We start from the raw sequence: 27,920 nt of genomic DNA, 5'->3' as shown, positions 1-27,920 counted from the left end.
CTGGACCAGCTAAATCAGCATCTCTGGGGTGGAGGTGAGAAGTCCTTATTTATTACAGCCCTGCATTCAGAGGGTCGTTAGGTTCAGAAACCTGAACTGAGTCTCTGCTCACCCTTCCCAGACTTGGGGAGGAAGAGGGAGGGATACTTTTCATGCTCTGTTCTTTAAGTGGAAGGATTTTCTATCAGTCGTGACAACCGGTCTCTAAACAGTTCCAATCGGTGGCTTCACCCAGGAATCCAGCTGGTTGCCAGGATACCAGGCCCCGGGGCCTATCACAATCTCAGAGGGGCACCTGGTCTCCCGGTGGCTCGTGGCCGGGGGTCCGGCGGCCGAGGAAGTGTCAGCGGCTGGTCACAGGTGGCGAGCTGCTTCCCAGACGATCTGCAGGGCCATGGAGGCGCAGGGGAGCTGGGCCAGGGTGTAGGCCAGAGAGCGGGTGGGCGCCCGCAGCTTCCCCAGGTAGGCCACGGTGTGCACCATGCGGCCCAGGAAGACGACCAGGAAGTGCACCCAGGCAACGAAGGGGTCAGGCCCCAAGAAGGAGTAGACGAAGCCCAGGAACAGGAAGGGGTAGATAGTCTCCATGTCATTCCGGTGGGCTCTGGGAAGGCAAGAGGGTGCAGTCAGCCAGGAGTCGGCTTTGAGAATGTCCTGGAAGCTGAGACCCTCTGCCCCGAAAGGCCCCACACCCCTGGGGACCACCTCGGGGGTGCCAGACTCACGTCCGTCACGGCCAAGGCAAGGAGACGCCCCAGAGGCAGGGGCGACGGTGACTCCAAGCTCGTGCCGGTGAGCAGCTCAGAAAGTGAACCCTGTTAGCAGACCGGGAGCCACGAAGGGCTGCAGGTTGGTTTTCTTAGCAGCCCCTGCCATGGTCTCCCCTATCTTCCCCTCTGGACTTGGACACCAGGCAGGAACAGTGGGGCTCAGTGGGGTTGAGTGAAAGCTGGGCTGGAGCCTCGGTCTGCCTCCAGCCGCTGCTCTTTTATTTATTTTTTTTTAATTTTGGCCACACCACGCAGCTTGCAGGATCTCAGTTCCCCGACCAGGAATTGAACCCGGGCCACAGTAGTGAAAGCGCCAAGTCCTAACCACTAGACCCCCAGGAAGCTCCCCAGCCCGTGCTCTTTACCACCAAGGCAGGGCTTTTCTGAGGCCGTCCTCCTTCCAAATGCAGGTTCCTGGGCCCTCCCCAGAGGGATGGGCTAAGAACACGCATCTGAAATCCACGCCTGGCTCTGTCTTATTCTGCCCCTAAATCTAAGCAAAGCCTTCCTCCTCTCAGGGATAATAAGGACAACTTGCTCTCACTGGAGCCAGCCAATCTCCGGCCAGTGGCGAAGCTCTGTTTCATCCGCGCTATCCTGTTTCTTTCTTTGTTTAAAATATCAAGTGTGTGAGTATATGTGGTGGGGGGGGAGGGGCAGCTGTGTATAACCCTGCCGTAAAAAAATGACCGACAAAGAAAACTCATCCACTTCTGCTCAGAGTTGGTTCACATTTTCCATGATTCCTACTAATGGGCAGCTTCCTCTGTGGAGGGTGGGGAGGTCAAGTCCCATAAATTAGACACTGAGCAAATGACCAAAGCCAGAGATGGCATGTTGGAAGCGCAAATAAACAGGAACGCGGTGCCTGGGCCGTGACCTCCCCCAAGGACAGGCCACGTGTGTGAGGCATGGGGACGCTTCTAGAACTGCAGCTCCTTCTCCAAGCCTTCCAGCTGGAGTGCATCTCACCAACTCTGCACTAACGGGCCAAGCCCAGCCCAGCAGCCCCTGTGTGGGGACCTGCCACGGAGTCCTCCACTTCCCTGCCACTTGCAAGGACCTCAGGCAAGGGCCAGGGTATGTGGACTCTAGGAACTGGGCAGGGCAGAGGGGAGAAGCACTCAGCAACCCAGGGCTGCAGGGGTCTCTGTGGCATGACTAGGGTGGGTGTAGTCAGGGAAAGAGACGTTGTACTGAAGCCTGAATGATGAGGGGCCATCTGTGCAGGGGAAGAACTCTCCAGGGAGAAGCATGGGCCTGTGCAAAGGCCCTGAGGTGGGAATGAGCATTGCGTGTTCAAGGCTCAGAAAAGTGACCCATGTGGCTGGAGTGTGGCACGTACGAGGGAGGGAGACAGGGTAAGAGGGGGAGAGGGGCCTCATGAAGCAGGGTAAGGGGTCTGGAATTCAATCTGAGTGTACAAAAGCTCCCATAAACCCAGCAGGGCCTGGATCTTAGGTCAAACTCAGGACACCGCAGTTGGTGTCTCTGTCCCCATATCCTGGAGCCAACATGAGTCTTCCTTCTCCTTTATTCCCAAAGCTTGACCTTGGGACACAGCCCCAGGGAAAGCAAGCCTACAGCAGGGCAGTTCTCGCCAGCTGAGGGAAATACTGCTGGATGCATGTGAGAGAAGCAGGCCGTGGCCAGATCTTGGCTACAGCGATGAAGAGGGGGAAGCTGAGGACTGGGGCCATTTCAATTCCTCAATCGAGCAAGTCCCTTACCTTACTGGGGAAGAGGCAGCAACTGTTGCTCTAAAATCATGCTATTTAACCCCATGCTATGGACGTACACCTGTGTACACCAACATCCCCTAACATGCTATGAGACAGACACCTTGGAAAACCTATTTTAAGTTAAGTCAGGGTGTCCTAGAAGGTGGTCTTCCTCCCACAGGTTGACTCATGAGATGGTACCAGCTGGGAGTATTTTTGTCATGTTGTATATTTCTCGGAAAGTTTCAGGAAAAGCGTAACTAGCGCATGAAACCCATTCAATGAGACACTTCTCCTTAAAGCATGTATTTACGTTCTGAGAGTGAGTCACTTTTTAGAAAGCTGTTGAGAGGATCGTCGGCCAAACCCCACAGCACAGGTGAGGGAAAGAAGTGGGGGGACACCAGGCACAGAAGAGGAATAAAGATGGGAGGCGCAGCCCTCCCTCCTGGCTCCAGCAACTGGGACTAGAGGATTCAGAGATCACCTTTGAGGGAGGAGAGGTGGCTGGGAGCTGAGAAAGACCCTCAGCCCCTGGGGTGCCCAGTCCCCACGGAAACTGCCATGGGGCCCCCACGAAGCCACAAGTGGCGCCGAGGACAGGCGTGATGCCAAGAAAGCTCATTCCTCTCCTCCCCGCCGCCCCTACCCCGGGATCCGAATCGAGAGACATGGAGGGAGTCACGTACCAGAGAGATTCTTGGGCAAAATGTGTCATTCCACTAATGACCAGTTTTTTAAGGTAAAAACCACTCAGAGCAAATTCCCGCTAGACTGGACTTGCATGGCTCCCTGCAGCGTCAGGCCTGCCTCTCCCGTCAATAGACACTGCAACACCGGCTGCCTTTTATTGCATCCGGTGACAGGACTGCGGAGAGAGCCCTACAGTTCCCCCCAGGCTTCCTGGGCAGGGACAGCTGCTGGCAGCCCCGCTAGCTCTCTCCTCTTCCCTTCCCAGGCTCTCCATCTGCACGGGTGATTTCCTTGAATTCAGGTTTGATATGAGGTGACGCCTGCTTAGTTTTAAAGGCAGGTTATAAAATAGAGTTAAACCGCCTTCTTGAAAGGAGAGCAGAGCCCATATCAGATGGCCTGGGCTCACGAGCAATGCGGCCTTGGCAAACCTGCTTCTTCCTCTATTGATGCTAGTGCCGCCCTTGGAAGCCTATTGGGAGGCAGAGTGGGTTGGTTCCTATAAAGTGCTTAGAACACCGCCTGGCACGGCGTAGTTTTGCCCCAATTTAGCTGCCATCTTCTTTGGCACCGTCATCATCACCACCAGCCCTGTCCCGGACATGATTGCTGAAGCTAATTTCAACTCTTGGTTTTGCCAGAATCCCAGCGCCCTCAGACGCCCAGGCCAAATTCATAAACATTTTACGGTGCGAGGCTAGCAGCCTCGCACCTCCCCAAGGGTGCTCGTTAGACCCCTGGCCTCAGGCAGGTCTCTGTCTCTGGGCCTCTTTTCACCACCCACAAAATGATGTGTTTGGATGGGGTCTTAAAGGACTTCTAGGGCTGAGATTTTGTGATCCAGTCTCCTGAAAAACCAGTTCACTCAGATTAAGTCTCCGCACCACACTCCAAATAATCAGAAATATCTCAAAGTCTGGGTCAAGTGTTTGTCTTCCTTCTTCGGGACCACGCAGAGACACACCCCCCCGCCGGCCCCAATGAAGCTGCATATTCACATGAACTCAGAATCTGGCCCAAACCTACATGGCCGGGAGACTTCGATAGGAATCACTCAAAGGACGTGGCTGGGTTTCATCATTGTCCTTGAAACCTGGTTCCTGACCCCTCCCAGAGCTGGTCTCACATTTGGGCTCCAGCCTGAGCTAATCTGCAAGGCAGATCTGTGCTCCAAGAACTGAGACCAAAGTGCTTTCCTGTTTGTGCAGAAGGCGGCCCTGGTTGCACTAAAACCTCTGGTCTAATATTTAACTCACTTTTGCTTCCAGGGCGTCTCCTGTCAGGTTCCAGCCAGTTCTCCGGTAGCGGATGGCAGGATGTGTGATTCCCTGCGCCCTCGAGGTTCCATGATGTTATGTAAAGTCAGCAGGAGCCCTGGGGCCCCAGGAACCCCCAGGTCCGGCATAGTAAGCCCCAGTAAATAACAGTACCTGGAAGGTCACCAACAATACTCACCAAATGAATATGACATTATTAGCTAAGAGGTGCTCAAAGGGTGCTGCGTTGGGCACTATTTACGAGAGCCAGGTTATAGAAGCAACCTAAATGCCCATCGACAGACGAATGGATAAAGAAGATGTGGCACATGTATACAATGGAATATTACTCAGCCATAAAAAGGAATGAAATTGGGTCATTTGTAGAGACGTGGATGGATCTAGAGACTGTCCTACAGAGTGAAGTAAGTCAGAAAGAGAAAAACAAATATCGTATCTTAACGCATATATGTGGAACCTAGAAAAATGGTACAGATGAACTGGTTGGCAAGGCAGAAATAGAGACACAGATGTAGAGAACAAACGTATGGATGCCAAGGGGGGAAAGCGGCGGGGGTGGCTGGTGGTGGTGGATGAATTGGGAGATAGAGATTGACATGTATACACTAATATGTATAAAATGGATAACTAATAAGAACCTGCTGTATAAAAAAATAAATAAAATAGGGCTTCCCTGGTGGCGCAGTGGTTGAGAGTCCGCCTGCCGATGAAGGGGACGCGGGTTTGTGCACCGGTCCGGGAGGATCCCACATGCCGCGGAGCGGCTGGGCCCGTGAGCCATGGCCGCTGAGCCTGCGCGTCCGGAGCCTGTGCTCCGCAATGGGACAGGCCGCAACAGTGAGAGGCCCGCATACCGCAAAATAAATAAATAAATAATAAAGAAAGAAAGAAAATTCAGGGACTTCCCTGGTGGCACAGTGGTTAAGAATCTGCCTGCCAATGCAGGGGACACGGGTTTGAGCCCTGATCCGAGAAGATCCCACATGCTGTGGAGCAGCTAAGCCCGTGCGCCACAACTACTGAGCCCGCGCGCCTAGAGCCCATGCTCCGCAACAAGAGAAGCCACCGCAATGAGAAGCCCATGCACCGCATCAAAGAGTAGCCCCCTCTCGCTGCAACTAGAGGAAGCCCGCGCGCAGCAATGAAGACCCAACGCGGCCATAAATAAATAAATAAATAAATAGATGGATAGATAGATAGAATCCGCCTGCCAATGCAGGGGACACAGGTTCGAGCCCTGGTCCAGGAAGATCCCACATGCTGCGGAGCAGCTAAGCCCGTGCGCCACAACTACTGAGCCCGTGTGCCTACAGCCCGTGCTCCACAACAAGAGAAGCCACTGCAATGAGAAGCCCGCGCACCGCAACGAAGAGTAGCCCCCGCTCACCGCAACTAGAGAAAGCCCGCACGCAGCGAGGACCCAACACAGCCAAAAATAATAATGATAATTAATTAATTAAAAAAAGAAAAGAAAAGTGTTGAATTGGGGAATTCCCTGGTGGTCCAGTGGTTAAGACTGGGGTGTTTTCACTGCCGGAGGGCCCGGGTTTGATCCTTGGTTGGGGAACTAAGATCCCACAAGTGATGTGGTACAGCCAAAAAAAAAAAAAAGTGCCGAATTGAATTTCAGCTACTTGAGCATGAGCACTGTAGATGACGTGTCCTTTTGTTCAGAAATGAAAATCGTGTTGGGTGGGTGGAGACATCGCGGTACCACACGGGTGTGTGGTCTCTCCCTGGCATGGTTGCAGCCAGTATAAACAAAGTGTTCATGACCCTGTGTAACCACCCCTGTGCCACAAGTAACGCAAGTTTTGCTGCACAGACCCCTCACCCCTTGGGAGAAGCCAAGCACTCTGGGTGGCTGCTCTGAGCTGGCCTGGCAACCGGCTGCCCCTGCTACTCATCACACGCTTCTCCACTGCCCCGGAGAGTCATGCCAACCAGGTGGCATGAGGGTCACCAGTATGGATTCATGTACGGGTGAGGCTTTTGTTCACCAAAGTACAACGAGTGCTAAACACGGTAGCTAGCACATGGTCAGTGCTCGTTGAATGTTGAATGAACGGATAGATGGATGGATGGATGGACCTCGTATGAAGGACTATATACTGTAGTTACATTAGAAAGGATGAAATAGCAATGAATTTCACTTTCTACATTACACATTTCTGTAATTTTTAAAAACCACAAGTACATGTTATTTTCAATGGCCAAGAAAAAGAAAAGAATCTCTATTATTTATACCACTTGGTCCCACCCATTTCTGCCGGTGATTCATGGGAATGTGACAAGAACTAGGTGAGGGCTTGTGTCTGTCTCACTCCTGTCCAGCTACCCATCCTCCCCACACCCATCCCACGCCTGCTGACAACCCCCATCCCCTGGGAGTGCTTCCTCCTGGCTCTCCAGCCCATTGGTGTAAAACTGCAGAGAGGAAACTGCTAAAATACCCACCACTGAGACTGGCTACGTGAAATTAACCTTTAGTCTCTGATGGAATTTTACACGGCCTTTATGTATTTATTTGTTTATGGCCCCACATGTGGCTTGTGGATGTCAGTTCCCTGATGAGGGATTGAACCTGGGCCACATCAGTGAAAGCACCGAGTCCCAGCCACTGCACTGCCAGGGAACTCCCTCTGCATCCCTTTTTTAATTATCACTTTTCGAGTAGTATTTACTGACATGGAAAGTGCTCATGAAATAATTAACTGAAAAAAAATCAGAACACCCAGTTGGGTGTACCATGCACACCTAGTGTTATGAAAAATATTTAGACGACAAAGAGGAGACGGATGAACACGTTAACAGCGACAAGAATTGTGAGTGGTTTTCCCCTTTTGGCTCTATGTATTTTCAATATTAACCAAATGGTCTGCAATGACTAGTTCTGAGTTTTATAATAAGAAAAATTGCTTTAGATTGACTGGGGGGACGCTAAGCATATGAAAAAATGTTCACCTTCACTCAGAAATGCGAAGTAGGGAATTCCCCGGCAGTCCAGTGGTTTGGACTCCGTGCTCTCACTGCTGAGGGCCTGAGTTCGAGCCCTGGTCAGGGAACCAAAATCCCATAAGCTGCACAGCACAGCCAAAAAAAAAAGAAAGAAAGAAATGCAAAGTAAAACTGAAATGTGATGTATATTTTCACCCATCATGTTGGCAAGGATCCACCCAAAAGTGGATACAGAGTTAGCAGGGTCGGAGACACGTCTCACACACCAGTTGTGGGTCTAGACTTGTGTACCATTTGACAGCATTTCTTACCATTTGATCGCAGCCCGCAGTTTTGCTCACACTGACGCGCAAAGGAAAATGAAAGAAGCTTCGATGCACTCTGTTCATAACACAGAAAGACTTAGAACAGCCTAAATGCCATCGGAGGGTAAGTGGTTGGACCAGCTACGGACCATCTATTTAATAGAGAAATGGCGTAAATGCTACAGTGCCGACGTAATGAACGAGGCCCCTCTATGGGCTGCTATGAAACAATTTCTGTTATGTGAAGAAAGGACAGTATAAATCAGTGGGTGAAGAGTGATCCTTTGGGGGTAAAAAGGAAAAAGCATAGCGCGTGTGTAGTAAATGCAGGAAAAGTGTCTCGGAGAAGATGCGTAAGACATTGGTAACAGCACTGGCCCCTGGGGAGCAGATCTGGGCAGGACCTGCAGGTCAGAGGTGGGAGAGAGACTGAAATTGCACTGAACATCCTATTCCAACTTTGTCATCCTGAGCCACGAGCACATATCACTTTTCCACGAGTCACTAGAACTTAAATTAATGAATAAATGAAAACAGTCTAAGAGGATCTGGAAGGCAGAAGACCTAGGCCCCCTGGGCATCCTCCAAGCCCCCGTGTTCAGAAGAGGGCCCGAAAGGACAGGCCATGATCAGGCTGAGGGGCCAGTGGTACTTGCCTGAGACAACGTTCCACATCTGGGTCGCTCCGGCAATACTGGAGGCCTCCGTGTCTCTGAGCATCCTCAGGGTTGGCAAAAGCCTGGAATACATCAGCAGAGAGTTACCGTTCATGAGATGGACGGCCCAGTCGACTAGGTCCGCGGCGATGCCGGCAGGCACATACGTGGCCATTCACCAGCATCCATGAACTCTTACTGCGTGCTAAGTGCTGGAGACTCACCGTGAACAAGGCTGCTATGGACTAAATGTTTGTGTCCCTGCAAATTTCCTATGTTGAAGCCTAACCCCCAGTGTGATGCCTTTAAGGAGGCAGTTAGGTCATAAGGGTGGGGCTCTCTTGAATGAGATTAGCACTCTTATGAGAGACCCCAGAGAGCTGCCTCACCCCTTTGCCAAGTGAGGACACAGCAAGAAGATAGCCATCTATGGACCAGAAAGTAGGCCCTCATCAGACACCACCTCGGCCGGTTCCTTGACCTCGGACTTCCCAGCTTCCAGAACTGTGAGAAATAAATTTTTGTGGCTGATAGGCCACCCAGTCTCTGGCATTTTGTTGTAGAGCAGCCGGAAAAGACTAAGGAAAAGGCCCTCCTATCTCTGCTCTCGTGAAGCCCACAGTGTAATGAGGGAATTGCCAATGAACCAGGGAAGACCAGGTGGTGAGTGTTGAGAAACAGAAGACTGGGTGTGCTTTGAGAATGTTCACAGGAGACCCAACCAAGGCTGGGGATCAGAGAAGGCTTCTCTGAGGCAGTGACAGTAAAGCTGAGGCTTGAAGGATGCATCAACCTTAACCAGAAGGGAGGGTTATAGCAATAGCATACGGAACAGCATGTGCAAAGGCCCTGGGGCCAGAAGAAGAGCATGTATGAAGAATGAAAAACCAGCATGGCTGGAGCATAGACAGCAGGGGACAGAGTTCCAAGATAAAGCTGCAGGGGTCAGCAGGGGTCCTGGAGGCAGGAACCTAAGAATTTAAACTTTGAACTAAGAGCAATGAGAGGGTCTTGACAGGTCCCGGTGAGAAACTCAGCTCCACACCGACTAACTGCAGGTTTCTGAACTTCCCTGGGTCTCAGCTTCCTCATCTGTGAATTCCAGATCAAATGAGGTTCATCTACCACATGAAGAGCAAAGGAGAGAAGTGGAGACGCCCCAGCACAGCGCCAGGAGGGCGCTCGCTGGGTGAATCGTCAATGCAAAAGAGGGACTTGAGGTCACACTCAGGTCATTGGAGGTCACACCCGTTGCTCTTGCTGCACTGTTCCCTGCGGGCATCCAGCCAGCCAGCCCCACCAACCCCACAGCAAACCTGAATCTCTGTAGCACGTTTTCTAAATTGCATATCCTGCTGCTTCTGATTCATGAGCCCTTGAGATATCTGTTCCCAAGTGCTGGGGTTTTTTTTTGTCCTGCCTGGTGGGTCTGCCCCTGCTCCAGCCCAGAGGTGAATGCAGTGCTTGTCACCATCAGGATTCCCCAACGCCCAGAATTCTTCTGTGCTGGCCCTTAAGTCATGGAATCACCAATTCTGATGGCCCTGCAGAGTCCGTGGGCCTGTGACACCTTTCTCAGGGTCTCGGCATTCAGTGGGCAGCTGTCTTGGGTGTCCACAGTCCATGGGTTTGCTCACCCCTGAAGACAGCATGAATACAAGTTGGCCTGGCCAGGAGCCAGCGGCAGTGCAGACAGGGATAGAGCCCCAGCGTCAGAAGCATAAGCACTGCCTCTAGCTGGGGCCGGGGTCAGGCCTCGGGATGCACTCCCACCAAGAGATCTCTGGCCTGTCATGTCAATTCCAACTGTTAATAAGTAATGAAGACTTAACACTGGTGGGGCATTTGCTCCGTGCCAGGAGCTGTATTCTCCTGGCACTGCTGTGACCATCCTCAGTTTACAAATGAGGAAATCAAGCTCTCAGACTTGCCCATGGTCCCGAGGCTAATGGGTGGAGGAGCCAGAGCCGGCATCCGTCACCTCCCCAGGCATCCGTCACCTCCCCACGGTGTGGCTTCCCCAGCTCCTCCCTGACTGACTGAATGAGAGGGAAATTTGTAGTGTAGGGAGAACCGGAGCCAGCCCAAGGGGAGGTTTCCTTCTGCCACTCCCTACTGACCCGGTAGACAGGCACCCCAACAGGTTTGCCTCTTCCTTCCCTAATTCACATTAAAAGAAAAGCTCTGGGCCCCGCACTGCCCTGGTGAGAACCCCATCCCCGCCATGGCAGGGAGTGGGCTCCGGAGCTGGGCCCCTGGGCTCCAACCCCGCTGTGTGGCCTTCACAAGAGAGGTCTCCTCTCTGAGTTCAGGTTCCTCAACTGGATGACACGCTGAATACGCCCCCACCCCGACTCCCCCCGCCCCCCGGGCGGTGGTGGGGATTAAACGCTCCATGGAAGGACTCAATGGGTGAACGCGGCTGTCCCCGCTTGCTGCCTGTATCTTGCATCCCAGGATGGGCCGGGGCAGGGAGAAGTGAGCACGATCCGTGTGCCTCTGCTTTGGGAGTTCGTTCACCCGGGGAGCTGCCCTGCCTTCGGTCCTGCCCGTACCTGCTAAGCCCTGCTGCTGAGCAACCTTCCTCTCCCCAGTGTCCACCCTCCGCATGGCACGACGTGGGCGCCGGCCTTGCCTCGCCTCGGAACTGGACGAAGGGGCACGGTCGGAAACAACTCCTCTCTGAAATACCTGGGGGGATGATCAGAGGTACCCCTGGGCTTCTCTTTGTCTAACAGGACGGCTGCTGCCACTTCCCTGGCCCTGGCTGCCCCGCGGGCTAGCGGCCGCCCTGGAACAGGTCCACCCGCCCCCTTGCTCCCCCCCCCCGCCCCGCCCGCCCCCACCGGCTCAGATCTTGGCGTCTTTATTGCTGTTTTGGCTCCAGGATTCGGATTGGCGGATCGGTGGGGGAAATTCCTTCCCGAGAACTTCAGCGCAGCCTGCCTGAGACCTGGCCTCTGGAGGGAGGCTGCGGTGGGTTTGGGAGCGACCTTGCCGGGCGAGCTGGGAATTTCCACTTAAAGGCTTCTCTGGCCTCCTGTTCTGCCGGTTCCCACCCCACCCAAACATCAGATCTCCGGTGCGGGAAGCCGCCAGGTCGGACGGAGGCTGAATGCTGCCTCACTCCACCCTCTGGGACCTGCTTCTCTCTGAGCCGCCGGCCTAGCTCAGCGGGACTCGTGGAGTCCTGCTGTGCCGAGAACTCACCTGGTGGCACGGCAAATGGCAAATGCTCTTAAAACAGAGGAAAAGGAGGTGCGGGCCCCGCTGAAACCAAGGGCCGCAGAGAAGCCATCCCAAAGGGCTGGGAGAGGCACCTGGTCCCGAGCCCGCTCGCTCAAACTCTGGCCCCGAAAACATCTGGGCCAAGGGTCCCGTCCCCAGCCTTCCCGGCGGTGGGAGAAGGGAGCGCACGCGGGGCTGGGGTCCCCGAGGGCGGCACGTACCTTCTTCCGAAGCCTCACTTGGCCCGTGATGATGGCCACCACGTACATCTTGATGACTAGCAGCGTGCTGCAGAGCAGGAAGGCCGGGAGCACCCGGCCGCTCATCAGCTCCAGGCCGGGGGGAGGCATCTCGGCGGTGGCAGCAGCGGCGGCAGCTCCGGGAGAGACAGCGAGCGGCTGCGAGCTCGGGCGCGTGGCTCTGTCTCCGAGAGCAGGGAGGGGCGGGGAGAGCACGCGGGAGGCTTGTCTGCACTCGGCACCCGCCCACCTCCCAGCAGCCGCAACTTCTGCCCCCAGATGCTGGGAGAAGCAGAGAGCCAGGGGGGCTCCCGATCGGGCCCCTGGCCCCGCCCCACCTCTCCCTGGCAAATCCTTAAACGCTTTCTAATCAGTTTCCTCAATCTGTCAAGTGGGGGGGGGGGTGGATGGCAGTGCCTGTCTTCAGGGCGTGCAGCAAAGCCAGGAGCCTGGCAGGACTTCCACAGGTGGCAGAGTCACTGATCTGTGGCCACCGCCCTGAGGGTCAGGGTGTGAGAACCAAGCTATCTGTCCCCACCTTCAGCCTGGACACTTGAGCCACAGCCAGACCTACACTGATGTGACTTTGCTGAACTGTGCTCCTCCTACGCCCGCCCCCAAAGATGTCCACATCCCAGTCTCCAGAGCCTGTGACTACGTCACAGAACGTGGCGAAGGGCCTTTGCAAGGGCTGAGTAAATGTCTTCAAATGGAGAGATTATCCTGGATTCTCTGTGAATGCAGCTGAATCAGAAGGGTCCTCCTAAGAGAAAGGCAGTAGAATTAGGGGGAGAAAAGATGTGAAGACAGCAGAGGTCAGAGAGGAGAGAAGATGCTACACTGCTAGCCTGGAAGGTGAAAGGAAGGTGCACCATAAAACGCAGGTGGCCTCTAGGAGCTGGACAAGACAAGGAGACAAATTCTCCCCAGGAACCAGCCTTGTGGACACCTCGACTTTAGCCACCGAAATCGATTTTGGACTTCTGGCCTCCAGAGCTGTGAGATAGCAGATGTGTGTTGTTTTATGCCACTACATTTGTGTTCATTTGTTACAGCAACTGTAGGAAACTAGCACAGTGGTCTACTGTCTTTTTCAGTATCACTTTACTTTGCCAGGAGACTCCCAGGCAAATGGTTTCATTGTTCATCACAGGAACTTCCCAAAAGAGCCAGTTCTTCGGTAGAAAGCATCAACAGCTCGTGACCCCTTTGAATCCCCTGCTTCAAAATCCTCACCCTGTCGTGTCCTCCCCTCCCCTTGGCCCCCTTCCCCAGGTTTGGGGTGGGACCTTGGTAGAGAGGCAGGGATCTTATCCCTTTAGTTTTGCCAACACGGCTTGCTCCTGCTTGCAGGGGCACCCTGGGGAAGTGGGGAAGAGGGAAAACTCAGCTTCCGGTGCCCACTCCAAACTTGGACCTGCCCAGAGGGACAGCAGTGTCAGTCTTGTTACCTGAAAACTGGGTTCGCCTCTTGGTGGGTGTTGAGCTGAAAGACACACGAGCCAAAGATGGGGAGAAGGAAGGATTTATTACTTGCAGCAAGTAAGGCAGACACCGGGGAGCTTTCCCAAAGCAGTGTCTGTTAACAGCAAAAGCGGGGAAGTTTTAAGCTGAGGGTATATGCGTATGCATAGAGGGGCTCGAGCAGAGGAGAATTCAGCGCAGAATTGGAGCAGAGGTCAACCACATCCAAGCTTTAGGTGATTGAAGTCAGGAGGGTCAGAAAATGTTAGAGTCACCGTCCCCTAGGTTTCAGTAGATCTGGTGGTCGGGCGCCTGAGGGGGGTGTTTAAATTCTGCAAAACATCTCGGGAAAGTGCTTCGGGCTATTGAAGCACCACTGAAACAGAACCAGGAGTTGTAACAACTGATAAATTATCTTTGTTATTGTTATTCCTCCTGCCTGATAACAGTTTGTTGTTTTGTTCCCTTAAGCTCCTTATTACTGAGATCTGTTCAAGGACTAGCACTGTGACCACAGCTTAGATCACAAAATGGCTTAGGTCAAAACGGCTTCCCTTACGTCAAAAAACTATACCTGGTTCTTTTCCTCGTTCTGGTTCTGGCTTGTGCCCCAAAGCAGCAGAGACCAAGGAAAGACCTGGCCAGAGGGCAAAGACACTTGCTGTGAACTCTAGAGCCAGACTCCGCTGGCATCAAACCCCAGAGCCAGCCCTCAGTGGCAGCTGTGTGGCTTTGGGCAAGCAACGTCCCTCTCTGAACCCACTTCTTCAACTGTCAAATGCAGCCGACGGTCAGTCACTCCCCACAGCAGCTGTGGGAACTAGGAAGAATCATGTCTAATTATCAGGCACCTGGCACATAGTCGGCCCTTCATCTGCAGAAGCCTCTGAGCCTCAGTTTCCCCTTCCTCAAAACGGGAATAATGATGCCTACCTAGCAGGGTTGCCAGGAGGGAGACTCTTGGAAACCCCCCGCCGCTGAGGCTGGGGGCAGTAGGTTGGGGGTGGGGGACGTGAGGTGAAGGATGGCTTCTTGTCCATTTATCTGTGCCAAGCCTTCCTTTATCTGGACAAAAGATGAGCTTGTAAACCGACACCCATGTCTCTGCAGCATGGGGCTGCCGGGCTGGGTTGTCCCAGCCCCATGAGATAAATGGTAGGTCACGATCACGGACGAACATAGAAGGCATTGGATGTCCTGAAACGTGTTTTATCTCTGACACTAGATTGGGAGGGACTGTGCTGGCTTGCTCCTTGCCGATGTTTTTGTCTGAGAACAGAGGACTCCCGCTTCTCTTGCCCCCAACTCAGGGGAACCACTGCAGGGGGCTGTCTTCCTTGTCAAAAAGCTCAGTTGCGGGGCTGGGATCTCTGCACCACCCCCAGAATTGTGGACCAGAGACAACCGAGAGGGGACGCTTGTGTTCATCCCTCCTTGGACCAGGGGGCTTGCTCTGCTCTGTTTGGTCTTCTAAAACAGCAAGATAGAAACCTCACCAGCAGAGGCTGGGAAAACCAGTATGGGCAAGGAGCAGATGATTACCTACTGTTACCCACAGCGGAAAATAAGAGGGACTTTGTCGGGAGGCCCTTCTGACCCGTGTGTGTGACTTTGTGATAGGAATCTTTTCTTCATCATCTGCTGAAACGAACCAGCTAAGCCAGGGCCCGGCAAGGATAACAAACCCTTCTCTGATCTTCCGCCAAGAATTTCCCTACAGCCTTCCTCAGTCAGTGGAGCTGCCCTTGTTGTTTTCGGTGGAGATGGTGACGGTGGTGTTACTTTTCTCCGAGCTCCAGTAACGTTCTTTGCATGGAAAATGGGATCGGTGCCCCACCCCTGTGCCGCCTTGCAGGGTGGGGCAGGGACAGGGTCGGGGATGGGAGTGCTCACTGTGGGCCTGGCCCCAAGGCCCCCAGAAAATACACTAGTGCCTGCACAGAAATGACGGCAAGAGAGGGAATTGCCTGGTGGTCCAGTGGTTAGGACTCCGAGCTTTCACTACTTAGGGCTCTGGTTCAATCCCTGGTTAGGGAACTAAGGTCCAGCAAGCCAAGAGGTGTGGCCAAATTTTAAAAAAAATTTAAAAAAAGAAAGAGGACAAGAGAAGGCCCTGAGACCACCCCGAGAGGAGGCCTCCTGGACGTTGGAAATGTTTTATGTCTTGACCCGGGTGATAGTTACACAGGTGGATATATACATAAAAATTCACCGAGCTGTATAATCAAAATGTGTTACTATACTGTATTAAAAAAAACCCCACAAATTTCTCCCGTCCCAATTCTGCCACCCTGAGCAGAGAGCAGCAGCCACGCCTGAGCCTTCTTCCAGCTCACTCTCCTCGGCATTTCCTGAGGATCAGAGACCCGGCTCTGCACGCTGTTTAATTGTCTGCGACTTCAGAGGAGGCTTAGAGAGAGGAGGAAGTTGCTCCACCTCGCCACCGGTTCCTGACCTCAGTGAATACTGCTGGGACTCTCTCCAGCCAGGGATGAGGAAACGCGGTGATAAAAATCACTGTCACTGAAGCGACCTTTTAGGTCAGATTCGTGTTGTAGGCATCACCGCGGCATCAAGCCTCCTCAGAGAAGCAATGTTTGAGAAATGTGGTATGTGGTCTATGGGAGAGGCAAATGGAGATGAGTGAGTGCTTTCTGATGGCTCTGCAGCCCGTCCTGGGTCAGAGGTCCACCAGGTGGGAACCCTGGGCTCCCCTTGGGATGAGCAATTCAAGGAAGGACTGTTGTTTTTGTCTGCCACCTCACCTCTCCTTTCTACCTTCCTGTGGGAAATCACAACATTCCTTTCCTTTCCTTGCACCCCGATTGCCTGTAACCCTGGTGGGGCAGCCAGACTACTGCATCTTCTTAGTGTGGAGCAGCCATGTGACACAGACCAGCCAATCACAATGTTCCTGGCATCTGGGCACTGCGATTGGTCCAAGCAGAGCCAATCAGAGACCTTCCCTGGGAGTTTATGTTCTGACACTGATGGAGAAATCCCTCTAGGCTCCAGGACGGGACCCTGGCCTGGTGTTGGCCTGAAGCAGTGTGCAGCCATTCCCTCTCCCCGCATAGAGGAGGTTGTATTCTCAAGGAAACAAAGAGGCCCCAATCTCTGACTCACCCAGGCCCAGGAGTCTAGGCATTTCCTTTTTAGCTTCAACAAAACATCAGTCAAATCACATTCCTCCTCTGCTCCAAAGTCTGCAGTGGCTCCCATCTCACTCAGAGCAAAAGCCAAAGTTTGGCCCATGGCCCATGGCCCTATCCCATCTGGTCCCCATCTGGTTCTCTCGGAACTCCTCTTCTCCTTCCTCCCCTCATTCATTCAGCCCAGTCACACCGCCCTCCTTGCTGGTCCTCAAACATGCCAGACACTGTCCTTTCTCTGATCCCTCCGCCTGGAATTCTCTTCCCCCAGCCATCCACTGGGTTGACAACTCATCTTCAAGTCTTTACTCAAATCTCAGCTTCCTGATGCGGCCCAACCCTGAGCACCTTAAATCAGTTCTGCATCCTGTCCCCACCCCCAGCACTCCGGATGCCGCCTCCCCGCCTTCACTTTCTCTTTTCTTTCCATAGCACATATCACTCACTGACACATCATATAATTTATTTAGTATCCTTACTAATACCTGGCTTTCTGGGGCAGGGGTCTCTTTTGTTTACTGATGAACCACAAGCATTGGTCCCATGCCTGACATATAGACACAACTGTAATTTGTTGAATTGAACTGAATTAAGCTTATTTGACTTGGATTTCTTTTTTTTGTAACCCAAAGAGTCTAGCCCAAGATGAGTAAAGAGCTCCAGAGTTTGGTTTTGTATTCTGACTGCCGCCTGCTTACTTCTTGGAATTCCCCTGGGGGAGCCTGGCTGTCTCTCCTGCCTGACGAGCGGAGAGCCAGGGAAGAGGACTCTGTGTCTCTGAGTGGCACTGGCTGCCAGGCAGGTTGGGACCAGAACAAGGTAACTGGGGCATTGTCCCAGGGTACCTGCCTTTGATAACCATTCAGTTAGGACTGGAAAAGAAGGCATGATTTTAAATTTGGTTAGTTTGCCCGTTAACAGCACAGACACTCACCCAACAGTGTAGCAACACAGAAGCTGACATTTATTGACAAGGATAAATGGGTAAGACTGGAAGCTGCCCACCAGTGAACCAGGCTGATGTGAGGCTTCTTGCCAAGCTGTCTGCCTGGGCTTCCGAGCCCAGCCTGACCCTGAAACCCATTCCTGAGGCAGCCAAGACTCCCTTCAGGGATGACGCCATCCCACTAAGGACAGCAGTCACGTGGGATGATGGCCCCAAGGTCGTTGGGGCATTGCCCTCACACCCAACACTGGCCTAATCACAGACGCCATGGTATTCAGTCCTGAGGAGAGATGACTGATAGACCCATTTTAGAGATGTGGAGCCTGGGGGGAACTCCCTGGCGGTCCAGTGGTTAGGTCTCTGCGCCTCCATTGCAGGGGGTGTGGGTTCGATCCCTGGTCGGGGAACTAAGATTCCACGTGCCGTGTGGCATGGGCAAAAAGAAAAAACAAACAAACAAACAAAAAGGAATGACATGCTGCCCGGCTACATGTGGATGAACCTGAAAAACATCAAGCTAAGAGAGAGAAGCCACTCACAAAAATCCATCTATCGTATGATTCTATTTATATGAAATGTCCGGGATAGGCAAATCCATAGAAACAGAAAGCAGACTGACGGTGGCCGGGGTGTAGGCGGAGGGGGGAATGGCAGTGATGGCTTGAGGCATACAGCGTTTCCTTTGCGGAAGATGAAAAGGTTTTAGAGAGGACTGGTGGTGACGTTTGCACAACAGTATGAATGTACTTGATGCCACTGAATTGTACATTTTAAGACGGCTAGTTTTACGTTAAAAAGAAAAAGAAAAGCCAGGGCAGCTGTCTCGTTCACGGCTGTATTTACACACCTAACGTGGTATCTGCATAAAGCTGTGCTGGGTAAATATCTGTCAAAAGTTGGACCACCTGAATGTGCGCGTGAGATGCTGGTGCATTCTGGGGCTAGCTGTGGTGCAGGAGAGAAACACCCTTCTGGCCATTCCAAGCTCTGACGCAGCGTGGCCCTTGATGGAACCCATCTGCTCGCTGCTCCTCGGCCTCTGGGTCTCAGATCCTGTTACTGATGAGCAGAGCTGCGGTCAGGCAGGAGTATTTCCTGGATACAGTTTGGGGACATGACACAAACAACAGGAGAGGCAGATGGAGGAGGAGGGAGAGGAGAAATGTCTGTCTCAGCACAAATCCTTGCCAAGGCATTTCCAGGGAAGCAGCTGTCACCCCAAGTGTGACTCTAGGCAGAGGCTCCGGGATCAGCGAGGGCAAGACCCTCACCTGCCCGGGCTGTCCGCGCATCAAGTGGCACAAGCGACCTCGCTCTCACACGCACGCCACCCACTGACGCTGTTTCCGGTGTCTTGCTCTCAGACACATCAGGAACCCATTTCCTAGGAGGCCCTTGGAGGGGAGCTCTTGCATTCCTGGGATCGTGTTCAGCGTGGGATGGCTCCGGGGACAGCTGGCCGAGGTTTTCAAAGTCAAGTACAACGGGAACCCCTCCCACTTCTTCAGCAGCCTCCAGGACCCAAACCTTCCTCTGCTCCACAAAAAAACACCACCCCCTTTCCCTCGCTGCCTTTGTCACCATGACAGTATTTTACGACTGCAGGTTTTTAAACTACTCATCCAAATACACCAGATGCCGAAAGGGGGCGAAGTGGGAACTTCTTCCTTTAGCTCTGATGCAAGGGTCGGCTCTGCAGCTCCCTGTTGATCCATCTTGGCTAGAACCCTGCCAGTCTGGGGAACTCACTACCTTCCAGTACTAATAACAATAGCAACAACAGCAATGGCAGCAGTTGTTATGCACTAGATAACCCCCTAGGAGCCGGGCTCCCTTTACAGGCTGTACCTGTAAACTTGCCTTGTTTTATCTTTAGCATCTCACCCTGTTATCAGCCCATTTCCTAGGTGGGAAAATTGGCTCAGGGCTACAAATGGCCTTCTCTATGGTCACAGATCTGGGCAGAGGTAGAACTGCCCGAAGACAGAGCCCATGCCTTAGCCCCCAGGCACAGCTGAGGTTTGAACTGAAGCCAGCCATTCCCTTCTTGCACAACTCTCCTTGTTTAACATTCCTACCTTATGCTAGATCTGCCCTCTGGGGCCACAGAGAATACTCGCGTTCCCTTCTTTTCCCCACTGCCTTTCAGAAATTGGAGGATACGCAGTGTCCACGCCAAATCCCCTCTTCCAGGTGAAACAACTGCTGTCCTGTCAGCTCATCCTTGGAGCCCATGTTTTCCAGCCGCCACGACCCAGTTCGGAAAGGTCCCTGTTAGAGGGGCCATCACCCCGTGTGCCGCTGAGCCAGCTCAGACCAGAGTGGGAAATTCACCCCTCACTGCTACAAACGCGGGAAGCGCTGTGACTCCAAGTAGGTCTGGCTGCACAGTTTGCGGGGGCCCAGTGCAAAATGACAACGCAAAGCCCCTTGATCAGAAGTTATTACAAATTTCAATACGGCCGTGAATGAGACAGCCACCCTTTTGAACGTAAATGAGACGGCTTTTCTTTTTAACATAAAACTAGCCATCTTAAAGTGTACAATTCAGTGGCATCAAGTACATTCATATTGTCGTGCAACCATCACCACCAACCCTCTCTAAAACTTTTTCATCTTCTCCAAAGGAAACGCTGTATGCATCAGACTTTAAGAGCATTAAACTGAGCCTGTGTGACTGCGTGAAGCTGGCCCTGGTTCTGAGCTCAGGGTGACTTAGCTGAGGGAAGAAGGCATGTCCTCATGAAAGCCAGAGAAAGGATAACATCAGAACTCGATAGGGCCTTTCAGGATGCCAACATCTCATGATAAATAACGTGGACCATAATAGCAGCTAGCACTGTTTCGTACTTCCCCTGAGCCAGGCATCATGATTACTTTTTAATAATAGCATTATTAAATGCTATTATCTGACATTCACCATGTGCCCGGGAAATATTAAACTTATTTAAAATTCATAACAACAAATTCATAACAACCCGTTGAGGTAGGTACTGTTATTCCCATTTTACAGATGAGAAAATTGAGGTATGGACCATCTGAGTAACTTACCCTAAGAGCTGATGAGAGGGACTTCTCTGGTGGTGCAGTGGATAAGACTCAGTGCTCCCAATGCAGGGGGCCCAGTTTCGATCCCTGGTCAGGGAACTAGATCCCACATGCATGCCGTAACTAAGAGTTCACAGGCCACAACTAAGGAGCCCTGGAGCCGCAACTAAGTAGCCCTCCTGTGGCAACTAAGACCCGGCACAACCAAAAATAAATAAATAAATAATGTAATTTTTTAAAAAGAGCTAATGAGAGGTCTCACAACAATCTTTTGGGGGTAATTACTCATAACACCATGACCTCCGATTATCATAGAAGATTCCTGAGGTTCAAGGGCCAAAAAACAACCATAGTAATGAGAACACAAGTGGAGGATTCAAATCCAGAACGACGCAGTTGCAGAGCTCCTGCTCTAATTCCCTTTGCAGTCCAGCCTCTATCAAAGACAGAGGTAACATGTCTGTCGTGTGTTGAATAGCTTCCCCACAAAAGATGTCCGAGTCCTAAACCACAGCACCTGTGAATGTGACCTTACTTGGAAATAGGGTCTGTATTAGCCAGGGTTTTCCAGAGAAAAACAAAATCAATCAAATCCTATTGATTTGATTGAGAGAGAGATTATATGACTATATAGATATAGATATAATCTATCTATATATAATCTATATAGAGAGAGATTGTCTATCTATCTATCCATCTAGAGGGATTTTTCTTTATGAGAAATTAGTTCATATGATTATAGAGGCTGAGAAGTCCCACCACCTGCCATCTGCAAGCTTGAGACTTGGGAAAGCGGGTGGTGTAGTTCAGCCCAAGCCCAAAGGCCTGAGAACCAGGGAAGTCAATGGTGAAAATCTCAGTCCAAGGGCTGGGGGAGATTAGTGAGGCAGTGAGGCAGGAAACATGGGGTGACTTCCTCCTTCCTCTGTCTTTGATTCTATTCAAGCCCTGAGGATTGGATGAAGCCCACCTACGCTGGGGAGGGTGTCCTATGTTACTGAGTCCACTGATTCTAATGCTAATCTCATTCGGAAACAGTGTCACAGATCCACTCAGAAATAATGTTTAATCTGGGCACCCAGTGGCTAGCCATAAAATTAAGACATACAGCGTCTTTGCACATGTAATTAAGTCAATGGCTGGTGTCCTTATAAGAAAACAGAGAGGGCGATTCAGACTCAGGGAAAGGCCAATCTCTGCGTCTCTGGTGGACGCAGAGATTGTAGTGGTGCGGCCACAAGCCAAGGAACGCCAAGGGCTGCCAGTGACACCAGAAGCTGGGAGAGAGGCCTGGAAGAGATTCCCCCAGAGGGAACCAACCCTGCCAACACCTGGATTTCAGACCTCTGGCTTCCAGAACTATGAGAGAATAAAATTCTGTTGTTTAAGCCACCCAGTTGGTGGTCATTTGCCACACAAGCTCCAGGAAACTAATAAAATGCCTTTCTGTGTTTTTAAAAGTGTTTGCATGTCCACAGGACACGTGTAACTGCTGGTTGGATCTCATACAATCCAGCCCAAAACTAAAGATTTATTTAACTGGTACTGCCAACCTGAAAATACATCTACAGACACCTTCCTGGACCCCCAAAGACCCAAGGACTGTGGATGAGAAGTGCTGTCCCGGTTCAATGCCTTGTTTACAGACAAGGAGCCAGAGAGGGGAGGTGGCTTCCTCCCCTTATGGTTAAAGAAGAGTGAGAAAGGTCCAAGGTCACCACAAGTGCAAGCCACATACGTTAATTAAAATTTTTCTAGTAGCTGTGTTAAAAACAATAAAATGAAACAATGAAATTAATTTCAACAATTCTTTGAGTTCCCTGAGGACACTAACAAATCATCAGAAACTTGGTGACTTAACAGAAATTTATTCTCTTACGGTTCTGGAGGCAAGAAATCTGAAACCAAGGTGTCAGCAGGGCTGCGCTCCCCACCACAGCCTCAAGGAGAGAATCTGCTCCTTGTGCCTTCCAGCTTCTGGTGGCTGCTGGCATTCCCTGGCTTGTGGCAGCATCGCTCCGGTCTCTGTCTTCATGACCACGACCGACCGCACTGCCTTCTCCTCCCCTTCTCTGTGTGTCTATGTCACACCTCCCTCTTTCTCCCACTTATGAGGATACATGTGATGACATTTAGGGTTTACCTGGATAATCCAGGATAATCTCGTCATCTCAAGATCTTTAACTGAATCACAATTGCAAAGAAAGACACCTTTTCCATTACGGTAACATTTACAGGTTCCAGGGGTTAGGACTTGATATCTTTGGGGGACATTGTTCAGTCTACTCTAATAATATATTTTACTTAACCCACTGGATCCAAAATATCATCATTTTAACGTCATTAATATTTTAAAATTATTAATTAGATATTTAACTTTTTTTCATATTAGGTCTTCAGAATTAGCTATGAATTCTACACCCATGGCACAACTAAGTTTGGAGCTCCACATTTAAGGAGCTCCAGGACCATATCTGGCTTGAGACGGCCATATGGACAGTGCATAAAGGAGATTCACTTTATCTCTACATAAAGTGTTCTAGAACTTGTCTTTCTGGTTTTTTATTTCTTTAAGGCACGTGGTACAAAGGTCACAGATGTGATTAGAATCTCGGGTGAAACTTGAGCCTTTCAGTTCAGACCCGAAGACCTGTGAATCAAGCTGTGAAAGCTGCCTGTGAGGTATGTGCCCAAATCTGGGGATGATTTCAAGCAAGCTGGACTTAAAATTTAACTCTGAAAACCCCAATTTATTACCAAGAGAACAGCAAAAATCCACTTCCTGTCTGTGATAATCATGCCAGCCCACGGGTTGAGTTTTAGTTTGAAAAGCGCTGATTTTCTGGGACCACTTCGTATGTTAAATCCTCTTATCCTACTTTTGGAGAAAGTATAACTGAGGCCTGGAGATGCCAAGTAACCTGCCACCAGGGCTCAGCGGCTGAGGATCAAGAAGGAGCACAGGTCTGAGCCAGTGCTGGTCACTGTTGGGCACCACTGCTTCCTCTCTGAGCAACACACTTCCCCTCTCCAAGCCTCGCTTTCCCCATCTCTAAAATGGGCGTGAGAACAGACCTTCCTCCGAGGATTACTGAGGTAATCCAGGTAGCATGCAGCATTGTGACTGGCATTAAATATAAACTGTCACTGCTGCTGGTGGTGTTCATATTGGTTTATTCAACGGAGCCAGTCTAATTCCAGAGGCAGAGCCCAGGGGCCAGGGATGTGTGTGTGAAGGGCCACCTGCTCTCCAGTTGTCAGTCCAGTGGGGGTCGAGACTGGTATTAAACGAATTACCTTACAACAGGATAAGAACCATGCATAATGATGTGTGTGTACCAGGTGAAGAAGAAAACAGGTGGTCGGGATGGGGGAGCCTTGGGGGTTTGCTGGATTGCCCAGGAACCTGATTGATTGGTTGGAAGCCAGGGGATGTACTTGACAAGCCCAGAATGCGGGCCTTCACTGAGCCCCTGAAAGGGGTCCTTCCCACCTCCCCTCCACACACACACAGGTAGAGACATCTCCCCCGGGGAGGCAGTCCCAGGCAATTCCTGAGGTAGGGCCACCATGGCCATAGCTGATTGGACGGCAGAGAGCACCTGACCACAGGCAGCCAATGGGAAGCTAGCCAACAGCCAATGAAATCCGCTGCTGGGGTAGCTCTGCTCAAACAGGTGCTTCCCAGGTGTGAACAGAAGATACCGAGAGAGATGGAAAGGTGGGCATGGTGCAGGAGCCCAGACCACTGAGAGGAGTCTGAACTCAGCGCCCGAGGAGTGGGATGCAAGCAGCAGGAACAGATCAAAGAACGTCGACAACCAGGCCCCTCCATGAATCTGCTTCGGGTCCTATCCAGCCCTGGGATCCTGGGAAACCCGTGTTTCCGTGTCCCGCCTGAGAAGTTCCCCTTGTACCGCAGCATCCTCACCATAAGTCCCTCTATCCCAGAATCCTCAGTGCGGCTCTGCCCTAGCAACGAGAAAACAACCTACCACCAACCCAAGCTAGTTAGCACTGGTCGGCCACCTGCTCTACTGGGCGCCGGTGTCTACGGGAAGCCAAGGCCCCACAGAAGCCCATTTCAGATCCCGCTTGTCCTCTGGGTATAGTAGGGTAAGACGACACTTTCTATGTAAGCCTCTCACTGCTTCCCTGCTCACCACCAGACCCTAACTCCTCCACCGTGAAGGCCTCCCTGCTCTCACCTCGTCCCAAGAGTCAGATCCTCCCTAACACGAAAGAGCACAGAATTGACCCAGACCAGCCTCTCGCAGCCAGCAGCCCCCTCCTCACTGCATTTTTCCTGCCAGGCCGTTCTCTGGGCAAGATTCTGGCCATGTGGACCCATCAAAGGCCACTAGGGCCACTAGGACTCAACAGTGTGTCACTGTTAAGCATGTTGGTGGCAGCAGCTGAGAGATGAGACCGACCAGCACTGTGGGAGGGGGTGAGACCCCGGGGATGAACAGACACGATTTGGCCCCGAGACAAGAGTAAGACCTGGCGAAGGGAACAGGCTCCTCCCTCCCGGGCAGGGCAGCTGAGAGAGACCTTCAGCTTGGGCTGGGAACACAAGCAGGGCAGTAAACTAAGTGACAAAATAATAATTATTATATAACAAGATGAACAATAATAAGAGCTAACTTTATTTTTATTTATTTTTTTAATTTTTAAATTTAATTTAATTAATTTTTTTATACAGCAGGTTCTTATTAGTCATCCATTTTATACACATCAGTGTATACGTGTCAGTCCCAGTCGCCCAATTCAGCACCCCACCATCCCCACCCCCCCGCGGCTTTCCCTCCTTGGTGTCCATACGTTTGTTCCCTACATCTGTGTCTCAGTTTCTGCCCTGCAAACCGGTTCATCTGTACCATTTTTCTAGGTTCCACATACATGCGTTAATATGCGATATTTGTTTTTCTCTTTCTGACTTACTTCACTCTGTAGGACAGTCTCTAGATCCATCCACGAATAAGAGCTAACTTTAGCTGCCAGATACGGTGCCCAATATTAGTCCACTGTCTTCCTTGTCCCCATTTTAGAGGTGAGGACGTTGAGGTTCAGAGGAGTGAAGTGACTTGATCAATTTCCATGCTAAACCACAGTGATATACACACATCACTGCACTGGTGTATGTGAAAAAGACTCTTCAGAGAGCCCGGGGTCGGGGAGGAAAGGACTTGGCCGAGAAGGGGCTGATACCCACACGAAGCTGATCTTCCACGGGCCCAGCTGGATCCTCTGACCTTCTCCCCCAATCTCCAGTTTCCAATCTGGACTGTGTGTCTCAGAACTGCGGGCACGTAGCACATGTGCTATTATCGACTGCTCAGCCCAGAGCACTGAGGGGTGGTGTTCCAGAAGCTTCTGAGTTTGGAGCCAGGAAAGGACCAGAAATGTCCCTTGCTGCCTCCACTCCCATTGTCCCTGCACAACCTGCAGCCAGGGACCCAGGCTTCTCCGTTTTAACCACCTTGGGAGGCCCTGCCCCTCCTGTCTCATCATGAGCGATGCCCTCCAGCCCTGGGAATGACACAGTTTTGGCGCTAAGGGAAAAAGTGCAGCGTCCTCCTGGCCAGAGGCCATTCTGCACCCGGTTGTCTGTCATTCCCCAGCTGTGTACGGAGCTGGTGAAAATGCTAGCCTGTGACCAGAATGCCAGACCAGCCATCATGGGAACCAGGGACACGTAAAGCCCAAGAACAGTCTTTTTTTTGGCTGTGCCATGTGGCTTGTGAGATCTTAGTTCCCCGACCCGGGATTGAACCTGGGCCCTCGGCAGTGAGAGCGTGGAGTCCTAACCACTGGAACCCCGGTGAATTCCCAAGAACAGTCATTTTTTTTTTTTTTTAATTTATATTTTTGGCTGTGCCACAAGGCTTGTGGGATCTAAGTTCCCTGAACAGGGATTGAACCCGTGTCCCCTGAATTGGAAGCACGGAGTCTTAACCACTGGGCCGCCAGGGAAGTCCCCCCAAGAACAGTCACTTCTGAAGTTTGCAGAATTAAAGTGGGAGACCAGGGTGCCCAGCAGAGGTTCCTTGCTCCCTCATTCATTCATTCATTCATTGATTCGTCCATTCAGCCCCTGAACCCTGAGTGCTTAAGTGTGCCAGGAACTGTGCTGGGTGCTGGGGACACAGGGGTCATGTCAGAGGCGCCCCAACATTGGGAGGGGTTTGGGGCTCTCTCCAAGGCCGACGCTCGACCCGGTGACCTCTCTCCAACCCAGGCCTGGAGTTCCTCTAAGCCAGCCTCAGCCTTTCGTCCTGCCTCTCACCCTGGCCCCAGACCCCTCTGCCTGAGCTCACAGGCGATGACTTGGGTGACGTCACACCGGAGGCCCTGGCCGGTCTGCAATCCCAGGGGCTTCCGGCTCCGGCTTTCTGGCTTTATCCTCCCCCTTCTCAAGCATGACTCAGGCGGGGACAGGACCTGGAATGTGGTAAGGCTCTCCATTTTTACGCAATTGTTTTCTTCACTCAAACCGCAGGCCTTGTAGGGGAGGCCCCCTCCCCTGCCTCGCAACCCAGTGACTGTCAGGGTTCAGACACTGGGTAAATAGAGCCTCTCCTCTGCTGGGGGTCAAGGCCAGTCCTCAGGAAAGCGCCACAGGGGAGGGAAGCCTCCACTCCAGAGACGTGCTCTGCCTGGCACTGCAGGGACCTCCTCCCTCCCTCCGTCCTCCTCCTCCTCTCTTCTCCCCCTCTCTTCTCCTCCTTTTCCTGTTCCGCAGCCAGCAAAGTGATCTCAAATCCAACCCGTTAACAGTGGGACATATGATTTTTCCTAAGGGTAGCTGTATTTGTGCAAAAGAAAACCTGAATAGATGAATAGATCATTCACTCATTCATTCTTCATTCATTCATGGAGTGGCAGTAGGACTGTTAACAGCATGGGTTTGGGAGTCACCCTGCAGGTGTGTCCAGCTCCACCCCTTGCTGCCTTTGCAATCACGGACCAGTGGCATCCCCATCGTGCCTCCATTCCCTTATCTGGGGTGTGGTGAGGACTCAGGGGATGGTGCAGGCAGGGTGCCGGTGCAAGGTGCTGATTAGTCTTGGTCACTTCCCTGAGGGCACTAGGAGCCTTTGGGAAGTCTCAGGCAGGTTGGCGACTGCTCAGGTCCCTGGCTGCTGGGGAGGAGGGGGTGCCAGAGGAGAGGGGACACATGAGAAGGCAGGTGCTACTGCCCGGATGAGAGGTGACACGGCCTGAGAAAGATATGGCACAAGGACTGGCAGGCCTCAGCGATAGGCTGGCTGTTAGGTGTTAGAGACAGAATGTCAGCAGAAGGGTGGTTACCTCTGTGTGCAGGGGGTGTATTGACTGTGATGGGACACAAGGGAGTTCCCTGGGTGCTGAGAAATTTCCATGTCTCCATCTGGGTGGCAGTTAAAAATTTTTTTAACTTAGGGATGTCTACATAGGTTAAATTTTTTTTTCTTTTTGAG

The 27,920-nt window shown here is 51.9% G+C and overlaps 1 protein-coding gene across 1 annotated transcript; it reads right to left on the bottom strand.

The window, feature by feature from the left end:
* Window positions 1-29: 29 nt before the first annotated feature.
* Window positions 30-12,147, bottom strand: PTGES (prostaglandin E synthase). The gene is made up of 3 exons (XM_067742991.1): window positions 11,830-12,147; window positions 8,381-8,463; window positions 30-604 (listed from the first exon to the last, which is right to left on the bottom strand). The coding sequence occupies exons 1-3, from the start codon at window positions 11,956-11,958 to the stop codon at window positions 355-357; spliced, it is 462 nt and encodes a 153-aa protein (XP_067599092.1). The 5' UTR covers window positions 11,959-12,147; the 3' UTR covers window positions 30-354.
* Between the last annotated feature and the right edge of the window lie 15,773 nt (window positions 12,148-27,920).

This window comes from Pseudorca crassidens, chromosome 7 (genome assembly GCF_039906515.1).
Source record: "Pseudorca crassidens isolate mPseCra1 chromosome 7, mPseCra1.hap1, whole genome shotgun sequence".
Taxonomy (NCBI): domain Eukaryota; kingdom Metazoa; phylum Chordata; class Mammalia; order Artiodactyla; family Delphinidae; genus Pseudorca; species Pseudorca crassidens.
The sequence above is the reverse complement of the archived record's forward strand: the minus strand, read 5'-3'. Positions and strand labels throughout refer to the sequence as shown.